The 16,092-nt window shown below is 42.4% G+C and overlaps 1 protein-coding gene across 5 annotated transcripts in view; it reads right to left on the reverse strand.

The window, feature by feature from the left end:
• Nucleotides 1-16,092, reverse strand: part of HECW1 (HECT, C2 and WW domain containing E3 ubiquitin protein ligase 1) — a 442,767-nt gene that overhangs the window by 110,476 nt on the left and 316,199 nt on the right. For all 5 annotated transcript variants that reach the window (XM_071215076.1, XM_071215075.1, XM_058296745.2 and 2 more), the window contains 5 exons: nucleotides 15,758-15,900; nucleotides 11,952-12,052; nucleotides 9,002-10,342; nucleotides 4,981-5,082; nucleotides 270-420 (listed from right to left, as the gene is read on the reverse strand). In XM_071215076.1, the coding sequence (XP_071071177.1) occupies nucleotides 270-420; nucleotides 4,981-5,082; nucleotides 9,002-10,342; nucleotides 11,952-12,052; nucleotides 15,758-15,900 (1,838 nt within the window). The remainder of the gene's footprint in view (nucleotides 1-269; nucleotides 421-4,980; nucleotides 5,083-9,001; nucleotides 10,343-11,951; nucleotides 12,053-15,757; nucleotides 15,901-16,092) is intronic.

Genomic DNA, 16,092 nt, shown 5'->3' on the forward strand with positions numbered 1-16,092 from the left:
CATGAACTTCCATGGATTTTTATAGGGAGGAGTCTGATGATGTTCACCCCTACTGCTAAACAATTTCAGCTTATCTGTTCTAGAAAGCCAGACCTAGAGGTGAGTTCCTGCCTAGCTTTCCAAGTACCTACTAGGAATGGGCTTCTTAAGACACTTATTTCCTTTCCAGTTTCCTAAATCTGAGCAGAAAAGTGGGAGAGGGAGCTTCTCTGGAAGTCCTTCTCCTCTCACTGTGGCTTATAGGAGCTCATCACACATCGATCACCAACCGCCTGTTGAGCTGCTCCATTTGCTGGATGGACCCTGATCTCCGCATGCCGTCAGGCGTGGGTGCCGCAGTCGGACGCTGCCAGGTGGTGGTCCGGTTCACGTGGTCCACATAAAAGACCCGCCCGTGACTGTCAATTCGCGCTTCCCAGTCTAGTGTTTAATAAAAAGGCAAAAAGGAAAATCAAGAACAAACAACTGACCCAAGTGAAACAGATGCCTCTTCCAGGTCTTCAGCAGGTAGCACTTACCTATTTCTATTCCACCCTGGAGGAGAGAAGGATGGGTCTGGCTCCAGCCAGAACCATGGCTGAGCAGCTGGTCCCTACTGAAGCCCCTGGGTTAGCTGCTGAATTGTCTGCAGACACCAGCCCAGGCATCTGCCATGGCTCCAGGCTTCAGCACGGAATCAGGCATTCCAGGAAAGAGCCAACTGAGCACAGATCCTCTGCTGGGCCTTTATTTTTTCCTTTTAAACAATAATTGCAGTGCCCCACATAGGACTGGTATTAACATTCTAGTAATTTCTTAAGAGAAAGCCCAATGTTTTTTTCTTTCTTAAAAAATTTATTTTGTAACTGTCAACCTTGTTGGCTACTGAAATGATAGACGGGAGACTGGAAAAATTGAGTTTGCTGGAAAATCCCTTCTTTGCTAATTCTAATCAAAGAGGACTGGGTTTCGTGGAGGCACTGGGATTAAGCTATTTGGAAGTTCTTTCTAAAAATACCGTATAGGCAACTTTGGACAACCTCTATCTAATACTTAATGGCCTTAACTGATTGCCATTTCTCTTGGAAGGTGAATGGAAGGCTATGATACCTTGTCTTTTTTTTTTTTTTTTTTTGGAGATACCAGGGATTGAACCCAGGACCTCTTACATGTGAAACAGGTGCTCAACCACTGAGATACACCCACTTCCCCCTAGGCATTTGAACCATCCTTTGGATAAGTTGGAAATTCCCAGGGCATATTCCAAGGGATCAACCCACCTGTTGCTGCCAAAGATCTCGTGACTGAAATAACCAGAACAAATAGTAACTATTAACAATCATGAAACTTCCAAATACTGTACCTCTTTGCTGATAAATAACCGTCACAAACAGTAGAGGGAGCCCAAGATAAAGATAAATTCCTTTAATCCCCAAACCAAAAATAAATAAATAAAAGGCAGAAGCATCGATGGAACCCTACGTGATTCAAGTAGGGGCTGGCAGGGTGTGGATGGAAAAACCTTTGAAACTGGGGGCTGCATAGATATGGCCGAGGTGATCACAGAGAGCAAAGTCTGCTTTGGGAAATGGCAAAGCTTTAAGAGACCACATGTAAAAATGGGGTGATAAACTTAAGCCGAAAATGCATTAGGCTGAAGGGAAAAAAAAGCAAAATTTACTGCAAAGGGCGGAAAAACCATTTGCTTTTTAAGTGAGAAATGTCAGAGCTTTTGGGAATAGGTTGGTTATTCAAAATTCTGTTGAAAAATGATCATTCAGGCAGTGACATAGCAACTCTCAATTAAAAAATAAAACCCAATATATTTGGTATAATTAGGGTTTTGTGTGTACATGGTTTGTGAACATTCTAGCTTATGCCTGGTATTCACCCAAATAATGCCCATTGAAAACCCAAATACTTGAAAACACCAACTTTAACTTATAGGATGCATTGAAGGGAAAATGTATTTAGAATACATAAACATGTTCTAGGAGGTTTAGATTAAAACTCACAATTAGATAATCCAGCTGTCAACTCTTAATTGAAAATGCTAGTTAGATCACTGATGAAATGTGTGTATGTGCCTGACTACTAGATAACTAATCTTGATCCAAAATTTTTGAAATTTTAAAGGTTCCCCCAAAAATATTAGTGAAAGCAATTGGACAGTACTTTTTCTTGATTCCAGTATGACTGTCATCCTACAAAGCATATTCAAACGTAAGTATTAATCTTAGAAGAGAGAACTGTGCTATTCAATTCAACTGAACAGATTCCTTTGAGCACTTACTATGAACTAGGCACCATGCTGAGCTGGGCGAGAGGAGCCCCGACTTGCAGGCACCTGCAGTGAAGGAAGGAGTCCTACGAGGCATAGCTGGGGTCCTTACAAAGTCTCTAAGGAAAAAACCTAGCGGATGGGGCAAAGATCATGAGTTTCAATATTTCCAAATCATGTATGGAAAAGATTGTTAGGCCAGACTGAAAGGCTCTTTTATCAATATATTAAACATCTGGAATGCATACTGCTAATTTATAGAATCTTATGAATATTTAGAAAGTGATAGCTAAGTATAATCTGAGATTATGAGTGTGTTTTTTGACTGGCTTTGTAAATAACTTGCTTTTGCATAGTTTATAAGCCAAAGGTGAATATGTGTTTAAGAAAAAGAAAATTCGAAATGGAATGTAGAGCATCAGTATGTCCTGATGGGCTGAACACTATAATGACATGAGTTTGCCTAAAGAGACACCTGAAAATGATACCTGTCCAATACTGGGGGCAAGTTATTATAGTACATGCCATGTCCATTATTTGTACTGAAGTTCCTGTAGCACATAAACTGATATGTTTTCTGTGAAGTCTATAAACGATGAAGACCTGTAAAGTATCTTCCTTGATTAGTAATGAAAGTCTGTAAAATTTACATTTAACACAAAATCCAATACCATATTTGTAGTAGATTTTTAAAATTCTCCTATTTAGACTCTTCTCTTGAACTTCAGAGTCACATATCCAATTGCTTTCTTGAAATCACATGACATCTCCTATGTAACATAGTCAAAACCAAGCTTTGGTTTTCCTCACCATACCCTCACAGAAGCCTGTTCTACCTGCAGCTCCCCACCCTAGGTTGAAAGCAGCTCCTTCTAGGTTAAACCTCTTGAAGTCTATTCTTGAGTCTTAACTTCCTCTCCTACTCCTAGCAGCAAGTCTACCTTCAAAATATATGTATCCCACTTCTCTGCACCTTTGTTGCTCACACCCTGGCCCATCATTTCTTACCTGGCTCACAATAATCTTATATCGGGCCCCCTGCTCCTATCCTCCTCCTTACAACTTATTCCCAACACAACCATTTAAAACCTAAGTTGGACAATGGCATGTCTCTGCTTAAAACCCTCCAATGACCCCTTTCATCCAGAGTAAAAGGCCAAGTCCTTAAATGGGCTAGAAGGCCCTACATAATTGGGGTCCCCGTTATCTCCCCAACCATATTGCCTGCTGCTTTCTCCCCCTCCTTCACCTGCTTCAGTCACATTGGTATCCTCACTGTTTCTCAAACCCACCAGGATATTTCTACCTGGGATGGGCAGTGGCCAGTCCCTAAAAGTTCCTTCTCCCTGACACTTTTAAGTCTTCTATCAAATGCTGCCTTCCCCATGAACTCCACTGTGATCACCTACTTAAAATTGGAAACTACCTACCACCACATTTCCAGATACCCACTTACCCTGCTCTACTTTCATTTTTACATAGCACTTATCACCATCTATTATAGTAAACTAGATTGCCCACTTATTTATTTTTATTGCTTATTATCTGTCTCCCCCATACTAGAATATAAGCTCCATAGGGCACAGGGACCTCTGTCTGTTTTGCTCACCTGAAAGAGTACCTTGTACAGAGTTAAGCAGTCAATAAATATTTGTTGAATGAATGATCATCAGCAATAAAATCACCCATGGTGATTAAAGATATTCATTGTTTCCTACTGAAAAATTACAACCAAACAGAGAAGAGTGGTGTTCATGCAAAATACCTTGTGTTATCAAGCACAGATAACTTAAGAAATAAGCATATCTTCTTTTGAAAACTGTATCTGCTTAATGTAAGCATAGGAGAAAGAATGAGGAGAAACCTTTGTCTCTTGCATCCTGAAAAGAGTGCAGTTATAAAATCTATCAAATCTTATCTTCATTTGAAAAATAAGCCTAAACCAAAACAGAGATGTTCTAGGATTCATGAACATATGTGATGCTAAGTGAACGTATAATGTCTGGGATGCCAATTCCTTCTTAAAAATTTATTATAATAGAGTATTAGAAGGTTACGCTAAAAAGAAATTAGAGATTACCTAGTTCAAACCCAGCACTTAGCAGATGAGGGAAATTAAAGCTTTACTTTACAAATGAGAAAATTGAGTCCCCATGAGTTTAATTGATTTTTCCTAAATTCAGATGACTAGTTAAATTATTCTTTTATTACACACTGCAGTTACTGGGAGAAAATGCTATTGAATTCTATCCTTAAAGATGATACTTTGGTAATCCCTAAGAACTACAGAAGAAATTTGGGGATGTGACCAAGAAAAATACAAGTTTATATGTCCTGATGGGTTGAAGGTAGTTTATTAATATATGGAGATCATAACAGATCCAATAGAGAGAATAGGATTATACTATCTTGAACTGCAAATTTTTGAGTGAAATTTGGAACTTCAGGGTCATGAACAGTTTGCAAGAAATAATCAAGTCTTGTAAAGAAATGCTCTCTATTTCAGAAGTTGGGGGATACTGAAAATACTGGGTATCTCTTCAAGATCATGTGAAACCACTAGTCAAAAATAATCTTTATAGTAGGTTCCATATTGTTTCTTTTCACATGGCAAGGTATAGAGTTGGGGAAGAGTTTGGATGTTTGAGTACAGATTCATACTGACCTGTTTAGATTTGACAGGAAGAGTTAAGACATCGATTTTAAAAACTAAAGCTTACTTGGTGGAAGAGGCTCATCGATTGTTGGGTAGTGGTGATGTTCAGGCCTCAAGGAAGGAAGCTGGCTTACTGGCTGAGAATTATGGAGTCTAGGACATTCACCTATGGACAAGATAGTCAAGACATTCAGATTCATTCATTGCCGTGGCAACGTCATCAAATAAGCATGACTGCAAAACAAACTACTATGAGAAATAACCCCTCAAGAGTGGGCAACCTATTTTGTGTCAGTTTGCTACTTTCACAGTCATTCTCAAGAAAGGGAATTATTAAAAAAAGAAAAGAAAAAGGAAAAATCCCAAATATTTCATGACTAATGATCTGTATCACACAGACCAACCAGTATGCAGGATCAGGGTGTAATTTTGTAAACACCTGAATTTTCTCCATGGGAAGGTGGCATCAGAAAGGAACACAAGAGAAAATTAGGAGAACCTGATTTTTAGCCTAGCAAAGGAAACAGGCCTGTTTGAGTGAAATGCCACATTTTTATAAGGTCTCATAAATGATCAGTTGGCCTGTACAAAATTACAGCTCCTGTTTTGGAGAGACGTCATCAGAAGGCTGCCAGGAGGTTGTTTTTTTTTAGACTTTCTAATTTTTAAATGAAACTCCCAGTTGGTGGCTTCCCAAGATGGAGTTAAGGAGCTGGTGTACCAAGAATGTCAAGTTCCTGTAATATGGAACCTGTGGGGAGGGGGCATGGTGCCAAGGTGCTATGGGATATAATGACTGTTCTGGATTATTTTGAGGCAAAATCTTTCCTCCTGGAAAGAAAGGACAAGAGACAAAGGAAGTAGATAAAAGGCAGGAAGACCAAGACAGGGAAACTTGAAACAAAGAAGTGGGATAGAAGAAGGAAGAAAGACAGACATGGAGAAATTTTAGAAATAAACATTACATTCACAGAAAGCAAGCCTCAAACGATTATACACATAGCTCATATTGTTGTCAGCTAAGACATATCAGGAACGAAGCAATGCTCTAAAATTGTGTTCCTATGTCCTGCTGTTATCAGATCCTGGTAAAGAAATGCACGTAGGGTAGCCATTTGGATTGGAGGGCTACAAAGCTGGTTATTTGGGGCACATACCCAGAGGCAATCACTCTTCAACTTTGGAGAGCAGGAAAGGCCCTGGCCAAGAGATGGCCTTCATGCACAGTAGTTTCCTCCCAGCCTCATGCCATCCTAGTTTCATACTAGTTCCCTACTGGCCAAACTTCTAAGATCAAGTCTCCCTCCTTCATACCTCCATGACAAATGTAAACAGCAGGTGTTCTGTTATCCCTTGGGTTAAAAAGGAGAGAAACTGTGAAAAACAGAGGTTGAAATCTTGTGGGGTAGCAAATTCAGAATCTTTCCTACAATGTCCATTCGTGGAAAGGCTGATTATTTCGTCTCACTCTAGTTCTCAGGGTAAAACTCTAGATCCAAGAACTGATAAAAAACAAACAGGAAGGAAGTTAGGTTGGTTTAATTTAGCAGCTTAATTCCTCAAACTGACAGGAAAATGGAGAATATATTCAGGCGCAAAGGGGCCCTTTTCAATGAAAAATACCTAATGTGTCCTCTTGGATAAACTCTTGGAGTCCTCTAAGACTCTAAAGAAAATGAAGCTCACTGGGAATAGATCCCAGTTTCAAGTATGAGTTCTGTGTTTAATGGGATACTACATTCCTGTGTGCTTTGTTTTTATATGTGTTTAGTGTCAGAAATTTCAAAAACAATGGAACAGTTGTTATGTCACCAGCTGCTGCATTTTTTACTTTAGTTTCTTAAAAAAACAATAAACAAACAAAAAAAACCCCAAACTTACCTCGCTGTAATTAATTCAACCAATGAGGTTAATTACTCCTCCAAGCTAGCAGAAACATAATATTGCCGCTTGGCTGGGGTTAATGGAGCTGACCCCACCTGCTTGTGAAACCCAAGCAAATGCAATGATGTGACTGACTCAGCTCAGCCGAATGAATGGATGCAGCATGCTGAAAAAGCAAGCAATTAGGTTTTGCACAACGACCTGGTTCCACACAATAACATCCTGCCCCAGATAAAAAGCAAGTGTTCAGTTCTGCTGGAACATTTGAAATGGAAACATATTCCTTGGTCTAAAATTAAGAATTTATTCCATTCTGTTTATAAATAAGATGACTGAATTGTGGAGGAAAAAAAAATAGGCATCCTAGTACCATATTGGAAGCAAAGTGATTTACACCCAACAACAAGATTTTTCCCCTTGAATAACATAGTACAGAAAATGTAAATTCAAAAGATTATTTTGGATGACTATATATAATAAAACTGTAAAGGCTAGCCACAGTGCTGATGTGCCTGGAAAAATCCTTAAAAAAAAAAAAAGAGAGAGAGATAAATCAGCTAATAGTGGTTGGGCCTTTTGGTGAGAAGAGTTTCTTGATTTTGCCTCTTAGGCCACAAAGATTAAAATATTTACTATGTGACCCCTTACAGAGAAAGAGCTGCCAACTCCTGGTCTAAAACATTCTGCCAGTTCCTACATGTGCCCTTAGATGTGTGAATTGCCAGATGTTCTTGTATCATGATTATGTGTTTATGACTTGCGCTGTTCTTCAGATTGCCACCTCCGTGAGAAGGGAGGAGGCGGGTTTAAGGTTTACTGAGTACCTTCCATACATAATCTGATGCCACTCTGTCTTCCTCTGCCAGCACAATGCATCAGGTCCAGAACAAAAAGTACTCAAAGCATTCTTGCTAAATGAAGGAGTTTTCTGCCCCATTCTTACTCCTCATGGGTGGCTTTCTAGATCATCAATTTTGTCTTTCTGATGTTTCTCTTTCTCTACCAAGTTCCTCATATGTCTCCTTATTGCATGAGTCAATCTCACTCCTTTTTTCTCTAGAATGTAGAATTGGGCATTGTTGAAAACTTTAAAATTGTTTTTTTTTTTAAACATTCATTTTAGCTCCCATTCAAAAAATTTCTAGGTGTCATGCATTTATTTACTTAGATGGGAATCTAAATGTAAAAAAGACACAAGTCAATTCTGGCCTTGACAAGCTTACAATCTAGAGATAATACCACCATATTTTGTTTGAATGCTAATTTAAAGAGTGGGACTCCAAACTAGCAAAGAATCTCTATTTTCTCTTTTAAAACAAACGAATTATATCATGAACCTACGTGGCTTTCTGATTTATTTCACTTTCCCTACCTCCCCTATGTCACTGCCACTTGCCTGGAAGACAGCTCCCTATTGGTTAAGGAAATTAATTTAACTTATTAACAGTTAACTTAATAAATGATCTTCCAGGCATGATTAGGAAGGAAATTCTTTGCTTAAAATATAGAATACAATTTACAATGAAAGGTGGCAGCTTCTACTTTAGAGTCTTATTTTGAAGGAAAACCATTTAGGAATTCACGTCACTCCTCCCTTCTATTAGGCAAAAAACAAAACACAAAAAACAACCAAAGAGCAAAAAACAACAAGAGTCGAGCAGACAGAAACAATGACAAATACATGTAGACCATACATCTCCATGTGTACACGGGATAGTTCCATTCTGAAACAGAAGATATCAGTGTCCTTCAACTGATGTTAACATTTATTGTTACACTTCAAAGTGCTTTTGGAAACCAGCAGTTCCTTTTACACAGTACCCACCTAATGGACCTTTTACCTGCTTATATCATTTAATACTAGGCTGAACACTCTGGGTGCTGCCAAGACTAGAAGCGTAACAGGCACTAACCAGTTCTGATGACTAGTTAAGCAGAAAAGCACACACCCAAGACATGCTCAGCTTCAGCTATCTGGAATTGTTGGTGTATTGGGGCTGGGTGGGCTGTCAGCTACTCACACTGATCTCTACATATATACATATATACTCTCGCACACATTCATGTACAGGACAGGCCTGAATTGACCCAACCCCCAACTGCAGACTGACCCACCCGTCCTGCTTTTTTCGCTCACGTGGCTGAGACCTGCGTCCCCCCTAGCGGTTCTATGCTCCCGCGGATCATTTGTGAGGTCTAACCTTCTCTCCGACGGCTTGGACCCGCCACGGGGGACTCCAGCCCGTCCGCTGGGGTCGCCGCGTCCCCGCCGGGGGCGGCCAGCTCGTCCTGCCACGACCCCGCGCCGTTGGCGGACTCGCGGTCCAGCTCCGGGCTCTGCACCGAGTCGGGCACCGACTCGAACGCGCTGCTCTCGTCCTCCTCGTCCTGGGAGGAGAAGGCCGTGCTCTCGGAGATCTTGGCGCTGTCCACCGAGGAGAAGCGGGTGTGGCTGGCGAACCTGCTGTGGCCGTGGTAGCAGGAGGGGCTGTAGCAGGAGGCGCTGTAGCAGGAGCTGCTGTAGCACGACGTGCTGTAGCACGAGGAGCTGTAGCAGGACGGGCTGCAGCAGGACGCGTCGCAGCCCTCGCAGCTGTGGTCCCCGCCCTGCCGGGGGCTCGAGTCGCTCTCGCTGCCCGTGCTGGGGTGCGTCTCGCCGTCCAACCCCGGGCCGTTGGCCAAGCCGGAGAAGTGGTCCCCGGCGTGGCCACGTGGTGCCATGCCCGGGGTCGCCCCCTCGGTCACCTCTCCGTCTTCCTCCACGGGAGGCGGGTCAGCAGCGACCGTGTCCACCTCGCTGAGCCCGTCCTTCTCCGAGGAGTCCTTCAGCGTCGGCTCCTCGTCGGGGCCCTCGTCCTCCTCCCCGGCGTCGCCGCTCTGCGCCGAGGGCAGGCTGTGCAGCAGGGTGTGGATGCGGATGTAGTGCGTGCGAGGGGTCTCGGGGTCCCCGCAGGCCGACGCGATGACCGTCTCCAGCTCGGACACAGGTAAGGAGCACGGCCTGCTTTTTCTCTTCAAGGAGGCTCGCAGCTGCAGCCGATCCTGTCCTTGTTCCAGGGTGGACAGCAACTCCTCCTCCGGCTCCGGCTCCTTTTCCTCCTCCTTTCCAACTGCGCTCTCTGTCGAGGTTTCCTCTGCCATCGGGTCCCCTGCGTGGCCTGGGGCTTCACCATCTTCCAGCAGCATTGGGGGTGGCACCTCCTCACCCAGGTCCAACCCCTCCGCCAGCTCTTCCGCGCTTAAGTTGGGCTGGCTGTCCTCACGTCCCAGGAATAGAAGCTCCCCAGCACCTTCAGGGAGCTTGCCATCGTCTCCTGCCTGGGTGCCAGCTGCGTCCTCCCGTGGCTTGGCAAGCTCCAGTCTCTGGTTCCCCAAACCATCCGTGGCACTGCGCTCACCTGGCTGCTCTGGCTTTGTGCTCTCTGAGGGCTCTGGTGCATCACACAGAGGTTCCTGTGGGCTGCTTTCCATCAGGTTGTTCATGGAGCTGTCCTGAGTTTCTGCGCACTCAGGTTCCGTACTCAGGGAAATCTCCTCATCATCTGCTGGCAAGAAGAAAACGGTCATGCCCTCCAGAAAAGTGCACTGAGGTGTTGCTATATGCTACTGGATATGCAACCTATAGCTAAGGGATTTCTACATGAAGTTATTGGATATAAGGGTCGATCAGGGTTTGTCATTGGCCAGTTTCATGCTGAAAAAATTCTGTAAGAATTAATTTCATTATGTTAAGGGTACTTTGCAGTCCTGGTCCTAGATATATTTTGGAATTCTGCTTCAAAAGAATTGTTATTTTTTTCATTAGAATGTCAAAGCCTAACACCTACCCCAGTGCTTGGCACATGGTAGATGCTCAATACATGTTTGTTACATGGAATGATTTCCAGAGATGGGGTAGGGAAGGCATTTATAGTTCCGTGATGACCCCTGACAAGGTTAATTATACTTGCTCAGAGTGTTTCCTATGACTGGGTCCTGCAGGGTGGCAGAAGGGATAAGCCAGGTTTTCAGGCAACTGGAGAGAAGAAAAGGGCTGGATGATAGATGGGAGTCACCAAAGTCATTGAATAGCTCAGTCTGGAAAGCTTCCAATGTGGAGAGCTTATTGCAATTGAAATATAAACAAGGACTCCACACGCAGAAACCACCCAAGAAATAGTCAACCACTGTTTACCTCTACCTTCCCCCAGCTGCTCTATCAGGCCTCTGCCAGATGTGAACTTTCTCATCTCAAGTGCACTAGGTACAATTCACTCACTGAAGAAAAACAATATCTCTGGTGGGCCATGAGATAGTCCTTCCTGCTACACCAGGGGAAAAGTCAGTTTAATTCTCAGAATACAGAAAGGCTGAATTTGAAGGAACAAAACACCCAGGATGTTTCCTTATAGTCTGAGCTGTATATTGGATATAGAAAAGTATAACTGGAGTTTAACAAGTGGGTAGTGATAACTCCAGACTGATTTCTCAAAAGCTTCATTACCTTTAACAGCAACTCATACATCTGGTTCAGAAAGAACTAATAATTCTCAGCATGATCTATGCTTAAAATGAGAGTTGCAGGAGAAAAACCAAATTGGAATCATGAGGCACCTCAGAATTCTTATTTGGAAATATGTTTTGGCTAAAAAACTGAACACTGGATGATTCGGAAGTTTTCTGCTCACTTTATATTTTTTCATTGTCCCTGTGATACTGGAAAAATCCATCTCATAATCATATTTCTTAAACAATATGACATGCTTCAGCTACTGGTTAGTCCATACCTTATTACTAGGAAGGAAGAGATTCATTCATGTATTCAGTTATTAAACATCTACTGGGTACCTCCTGTGTGCCAGGGACTGTGATGGATGCTGGGAGTAAACAGATAAATTAGACATGGCTCCATCCCCATGCTGGCCTCATTGTCAACCTCCACTCCACTGTCTAACCCTCTACCTTTGGGTCATCAGAATGAAGAGGAGCCTCTCAATCAAGGGGACAGCAACCTGGTTTCCAGAACAGATCATTGGCTTCTGGGTCTCAAATGGAGACGATAGAGAACCACAAACCTAGGACATTTCTGGAGAGAACCATGGTTATTGTATTTTAGAGAAATACAATATGCCACTAGCCTAGGATAAGACATGAAGTTCATGCTGAAAATACCTGGGTGGATGGAGGAAGTGATCTCAAATCGGAATTGCAGCTGTCCACTCACATGATCTGTTGGAAGCCTGCGGCCAAGTGTGTAGCTGACCACCCTATCCCTAGAAGGAAATAGGGAGCATCACAGATCTGGTCCATATATCTCCTGAAGACCCCAGTGTGTGAGGCAGCTAAGCCCGGGGAAGACCTGCTAACAGGAGGTGATAATCTGCTTAGCATGGATGGCTCGGATACATAGGAGATGATCCGAAGGCCAAGATGCTCAGTAGGGATGAAAATCTTCCAAGAAATCCTTATCTAACATTCAAAACCAGGAGTCAGCAAACCATGGCCTATGGACCAGACCCAGCCTATCACTTGTTCTTGCACAGCTGTGAGCTAAGAATGTTTTTTACATTTTTAAATGGTTGAAGAAAAATTAAAAGAATAATGTTTGTGACATGTAAAAATGATATAAAATTCAAAATCCACAAATTAAGTTTTATTGGAACACAGCCATCTCATTCACTTATATATTGCCTGTGGATGCGTGTGCCCTGCAGTGGCAGGGTTTAGTTGTGACAGAGACCAAATGGCCCACAAAGCCTAAAATATTTACTATCTGGCCATTTACAGAAAAAGTTTGCCAACCCATGCTCTAAATCAAAAAAGATATGGATATCCTTTACCTGCTTTTCCTATGCAGGGTGCCATTTTTCAGCTAATAATGGACAGCACCAGCAGATGCAGGGATGGATCCTTTGATATAAAATGCCCAAGAAAAGATGCCATCATGGTTACTGGAGAGACTGGATGCTATGGAATGGGACCAACTTCAGGATATAGTGAAGCAAGATTCCAGGCTAGCATCATTTGCCTATAACCCCAATTTATCCAATTCCAGGGCTTCCACATATAGAGATCACAATGCCCCACCCTAGGCTCTGGTACCATCCCATTTACCCACTCAGGGGATAAAAAGAAATGACTGAAAAGTAAGCCACCCAGAGGGTATCTGCCTGAGTCTTTGCTGTTATATTTTCATCTACAATGTAGCTTCTGCAGAGTAAACTACCTTGGCCTAAATAGGAGAAGTAACTATCTTGGCATATTCAGGATTTAACAAGTCAATGTCAATAATAACAAAGCCATATTCCAAAACCAATTGTGACTCATTTGGTTCTGAATTCATTCTATTTATTCATTTGGGACATTCAACTAAAAAGAAAAATCACTGGCTAGTCGTGTTTCCATGTATCTTTTAAGAAAATACCGGTATCATAAAACTAAAAAATATACATCCCAATGATCCACTGATTCAAATATTTTCCTTTGATAAGCCTTGGGATAGTGTTTGGAACTTCTTGGAAGTCTATTAAACAAAGTGATTATATGCAGGAAAGGGAGAAAGAGCCTCAATGTTTTGTTTACTTAGAACACAAAATTCTAATTGATTATGCTTTGCATTCGTCTTCCAGGGTTTTCTTTTCTTTGCTGTTCGTCCACTTAACCAACAAATATTTTTTGAGCACCTGCAATGTCAAGAGTGCTTCAGTTGATACAAAGGATCAACTCTGTATCCTTTACATAACTTATATTAAGCTATGGGGATAAGGCAGGATCATGAGATAATGGGAAGATGAGGTAGACAGGATTAGAGGATATCAGGGAACTCAGAGAGCCAACTGAGGGGATGGGATGTTATGGCAAGGAGGTGATGGAATTGGGGGAACATAGAAAGGTGCATCTATAAAGGACAAGAGCTAATATTGGTGGGTAGGGAGACTGCCAGTGTGGCTGGAGCCAAAGGTTTTCAAAGCAGGGCATGCCAGCGGATTTAATGGGAATGTATTTGCTGAGAACAGAGGGGAGGTAGATTTGCTTTTGGTAACTGACCACTGCATCCCTGGCCATCATCCCAACACTTGTATCTACACTGGACACCTTTGGAGTGGACAGCACTGCCATTGTGGCCTCCAGGGACTTCCCTAAATTGAGAACCACCTGCCATCTTGGAAGAGGAGTCATTCCTCCAGCCACTAGGGGGCAGCCTGCTACTTCATCAGTGGTGGTGGGAGAACACTTCCAAGGCTGGCTGTTGCATTCTCCCAGATCTATGCTCAATTACACTCCGAGGTCTGTGCTCCTCTTTTCCCTAGACTGGCAAGAACACTGTGGGAAAATGATAGCTAACCTTCTTCTGATATGGAAGACCCTTGCCTACCTTAGTACCTGCGCATGTGCCCTTCCACACGAGGAGGCAGGAGGATGAGGTAATTTCCAGAAAGATGAGTGAACGGTACTCAGTATGGAAGAGGAGGTGGGTTCACTCAGTGACTGTAGCCAAGAGGGGCAAAGGGGCAGTTTAACAGATGACTGAATATCTAAAGCACCGTGGGCAGCAGGTGCTTGGTGCTGGGGTACCCAAATCCCACATGGCCCCTCTTTTTGCCCTCCAGAGACATTAACAGCTGTGAGAGAAGACAACGAGACAGGTAAGAAGAGAACTGAAGAGAGCAGACAATGTTAGACAAAAGACTTAGTCCCAGGTACCGTGTGAGGAGCCTGTCGTAAGGGAAGATGCTTGGGCTTTGGAGAGAGGCAGGTGTGGCATTTCTGTCACTCCCAAGATTTGAGCTCTTGGGGACCGATTTGTCCTTTCTAAGCCTCCTCTTCCTCATATAGATGGTCACAAAATATCACGAGGACTAAATGAAATAAAAATTACAAGGAATGCCATTCCTTTTTGGTTTTGGTCCCAAAATGTGCTAGGAACGGTGTTAGATTTGTTATGTGTATTTGAATGTGTATATTTCTGTATATATGTACGTGTATATGTGTGTATATACATTTATTTGTTTGCTCTTCACAACCATGAATAGAAGTGCTTCTCACTGTGTTTGACACGCAAGTGAAGTTACAGAATGTCAGCTCCCTTCAGCCTGAGAGTTCACTGCCTGTTTATGTGCATACACAGCTGCACACAAGCCATAAGGTTCTAAATTCTTGTAGTTATGATAACTATCCATAATCTCAAAGTCTCTGAAAATCCAAAGAGCTGCAGCTGAGGCATTTGGAAATTTGGAATATTTATTTCCCTTTCCTGTGATATCCTTCTACGGAGTACACTGTATTGAAGCATATATGTTTGTGGCCAGAGAGCTATACCTACTATCTTCAAATATAGCTGCTGTAACCTAAGAAAATATATATTACACAAAATTATTTTACCCTAGTACAGCTCATTTTAATGAGTGGACACAAATGTTAAAGATACAAAACACAGAAGCATATTCTCATACACAATTGAATTCTGTGAAAAATGCAATTACTCTCCCTCCCATGAGAGTTCATGCCTCCTTTGTTTTCATACGTATTACCTGGTGATTTTGATAAATACTAGCATTTTCTAAGTAATATTACCCTAGTAATACAGCATTTCATCTTGTTATGGAAATGTGACCAATGATTAATCTTATGCATAAGACAAGTATGAATGAAATAATATTTTTCATAGTAAAGCAAGCTTTAATTTTTACCTATACAGAAAAATGTTGCTTTAAGGGCTTCTTTTAATACTATGTCTTAGGATTTTTTTTACTTCTGGTATGAGTAACCAATGATACACAAAGGGGAAGGGGAAGGACTTGTTTAATTGAATGCTGTGACTTGAGCAACATAATGAATGGGGAGAAACCAAGGAAATAAAACGACACTATCTTAGTTTGAGTCTCTCTGAGACTACATGATTGCAGCCAACAAGCCTCCCCTGGGCATGGCCTGGTGGCTGAAGACTAGTGACACTGAGATCTCAGTCACAGGTTTACCCTATGGCGTGTCTCTCCAGCAGTCTCTGAACGGGCATCGACAGCTTTCCCAAGAAGCGCTTGATGATGGGGCGGCTCTTGGCAAACTTGTCCTTCACCTCGATTTCCAGGACATCAGTAGGCAAGGACACAAAGCTGAATTGCTGCAATGAAAGAATATGGCACATCAATAAACTGCGATGTGCAAGGGCTGGCAATTCCCTGTCCAACGACCTTGGGTGATGCGTATAAGACCCCAGCTGCAATTATTATAGAGGTCTTAGAAATGCGGTGGCCCCTAGTGATTCAGGAAATGAGGGGCAACACTGAGGTGCTTCTTCAGTACTTAGACATAA

This window comes from Dasypus novemcinctus, chromosome 5 (genome assembly GCF_030445035.2).
Source record: "Dasypus novemcinctus isolate mDasNov1 chromosome 5, mDasNov1.1.hap2, whole genome shotgun sequence".
Taxonomy (NCBI): Eukaryota; Metazoa; Chordata; class Mammalia; order Cingulata; family Dasypodidae; genus Dasypus; species Dasypus novemcinctus.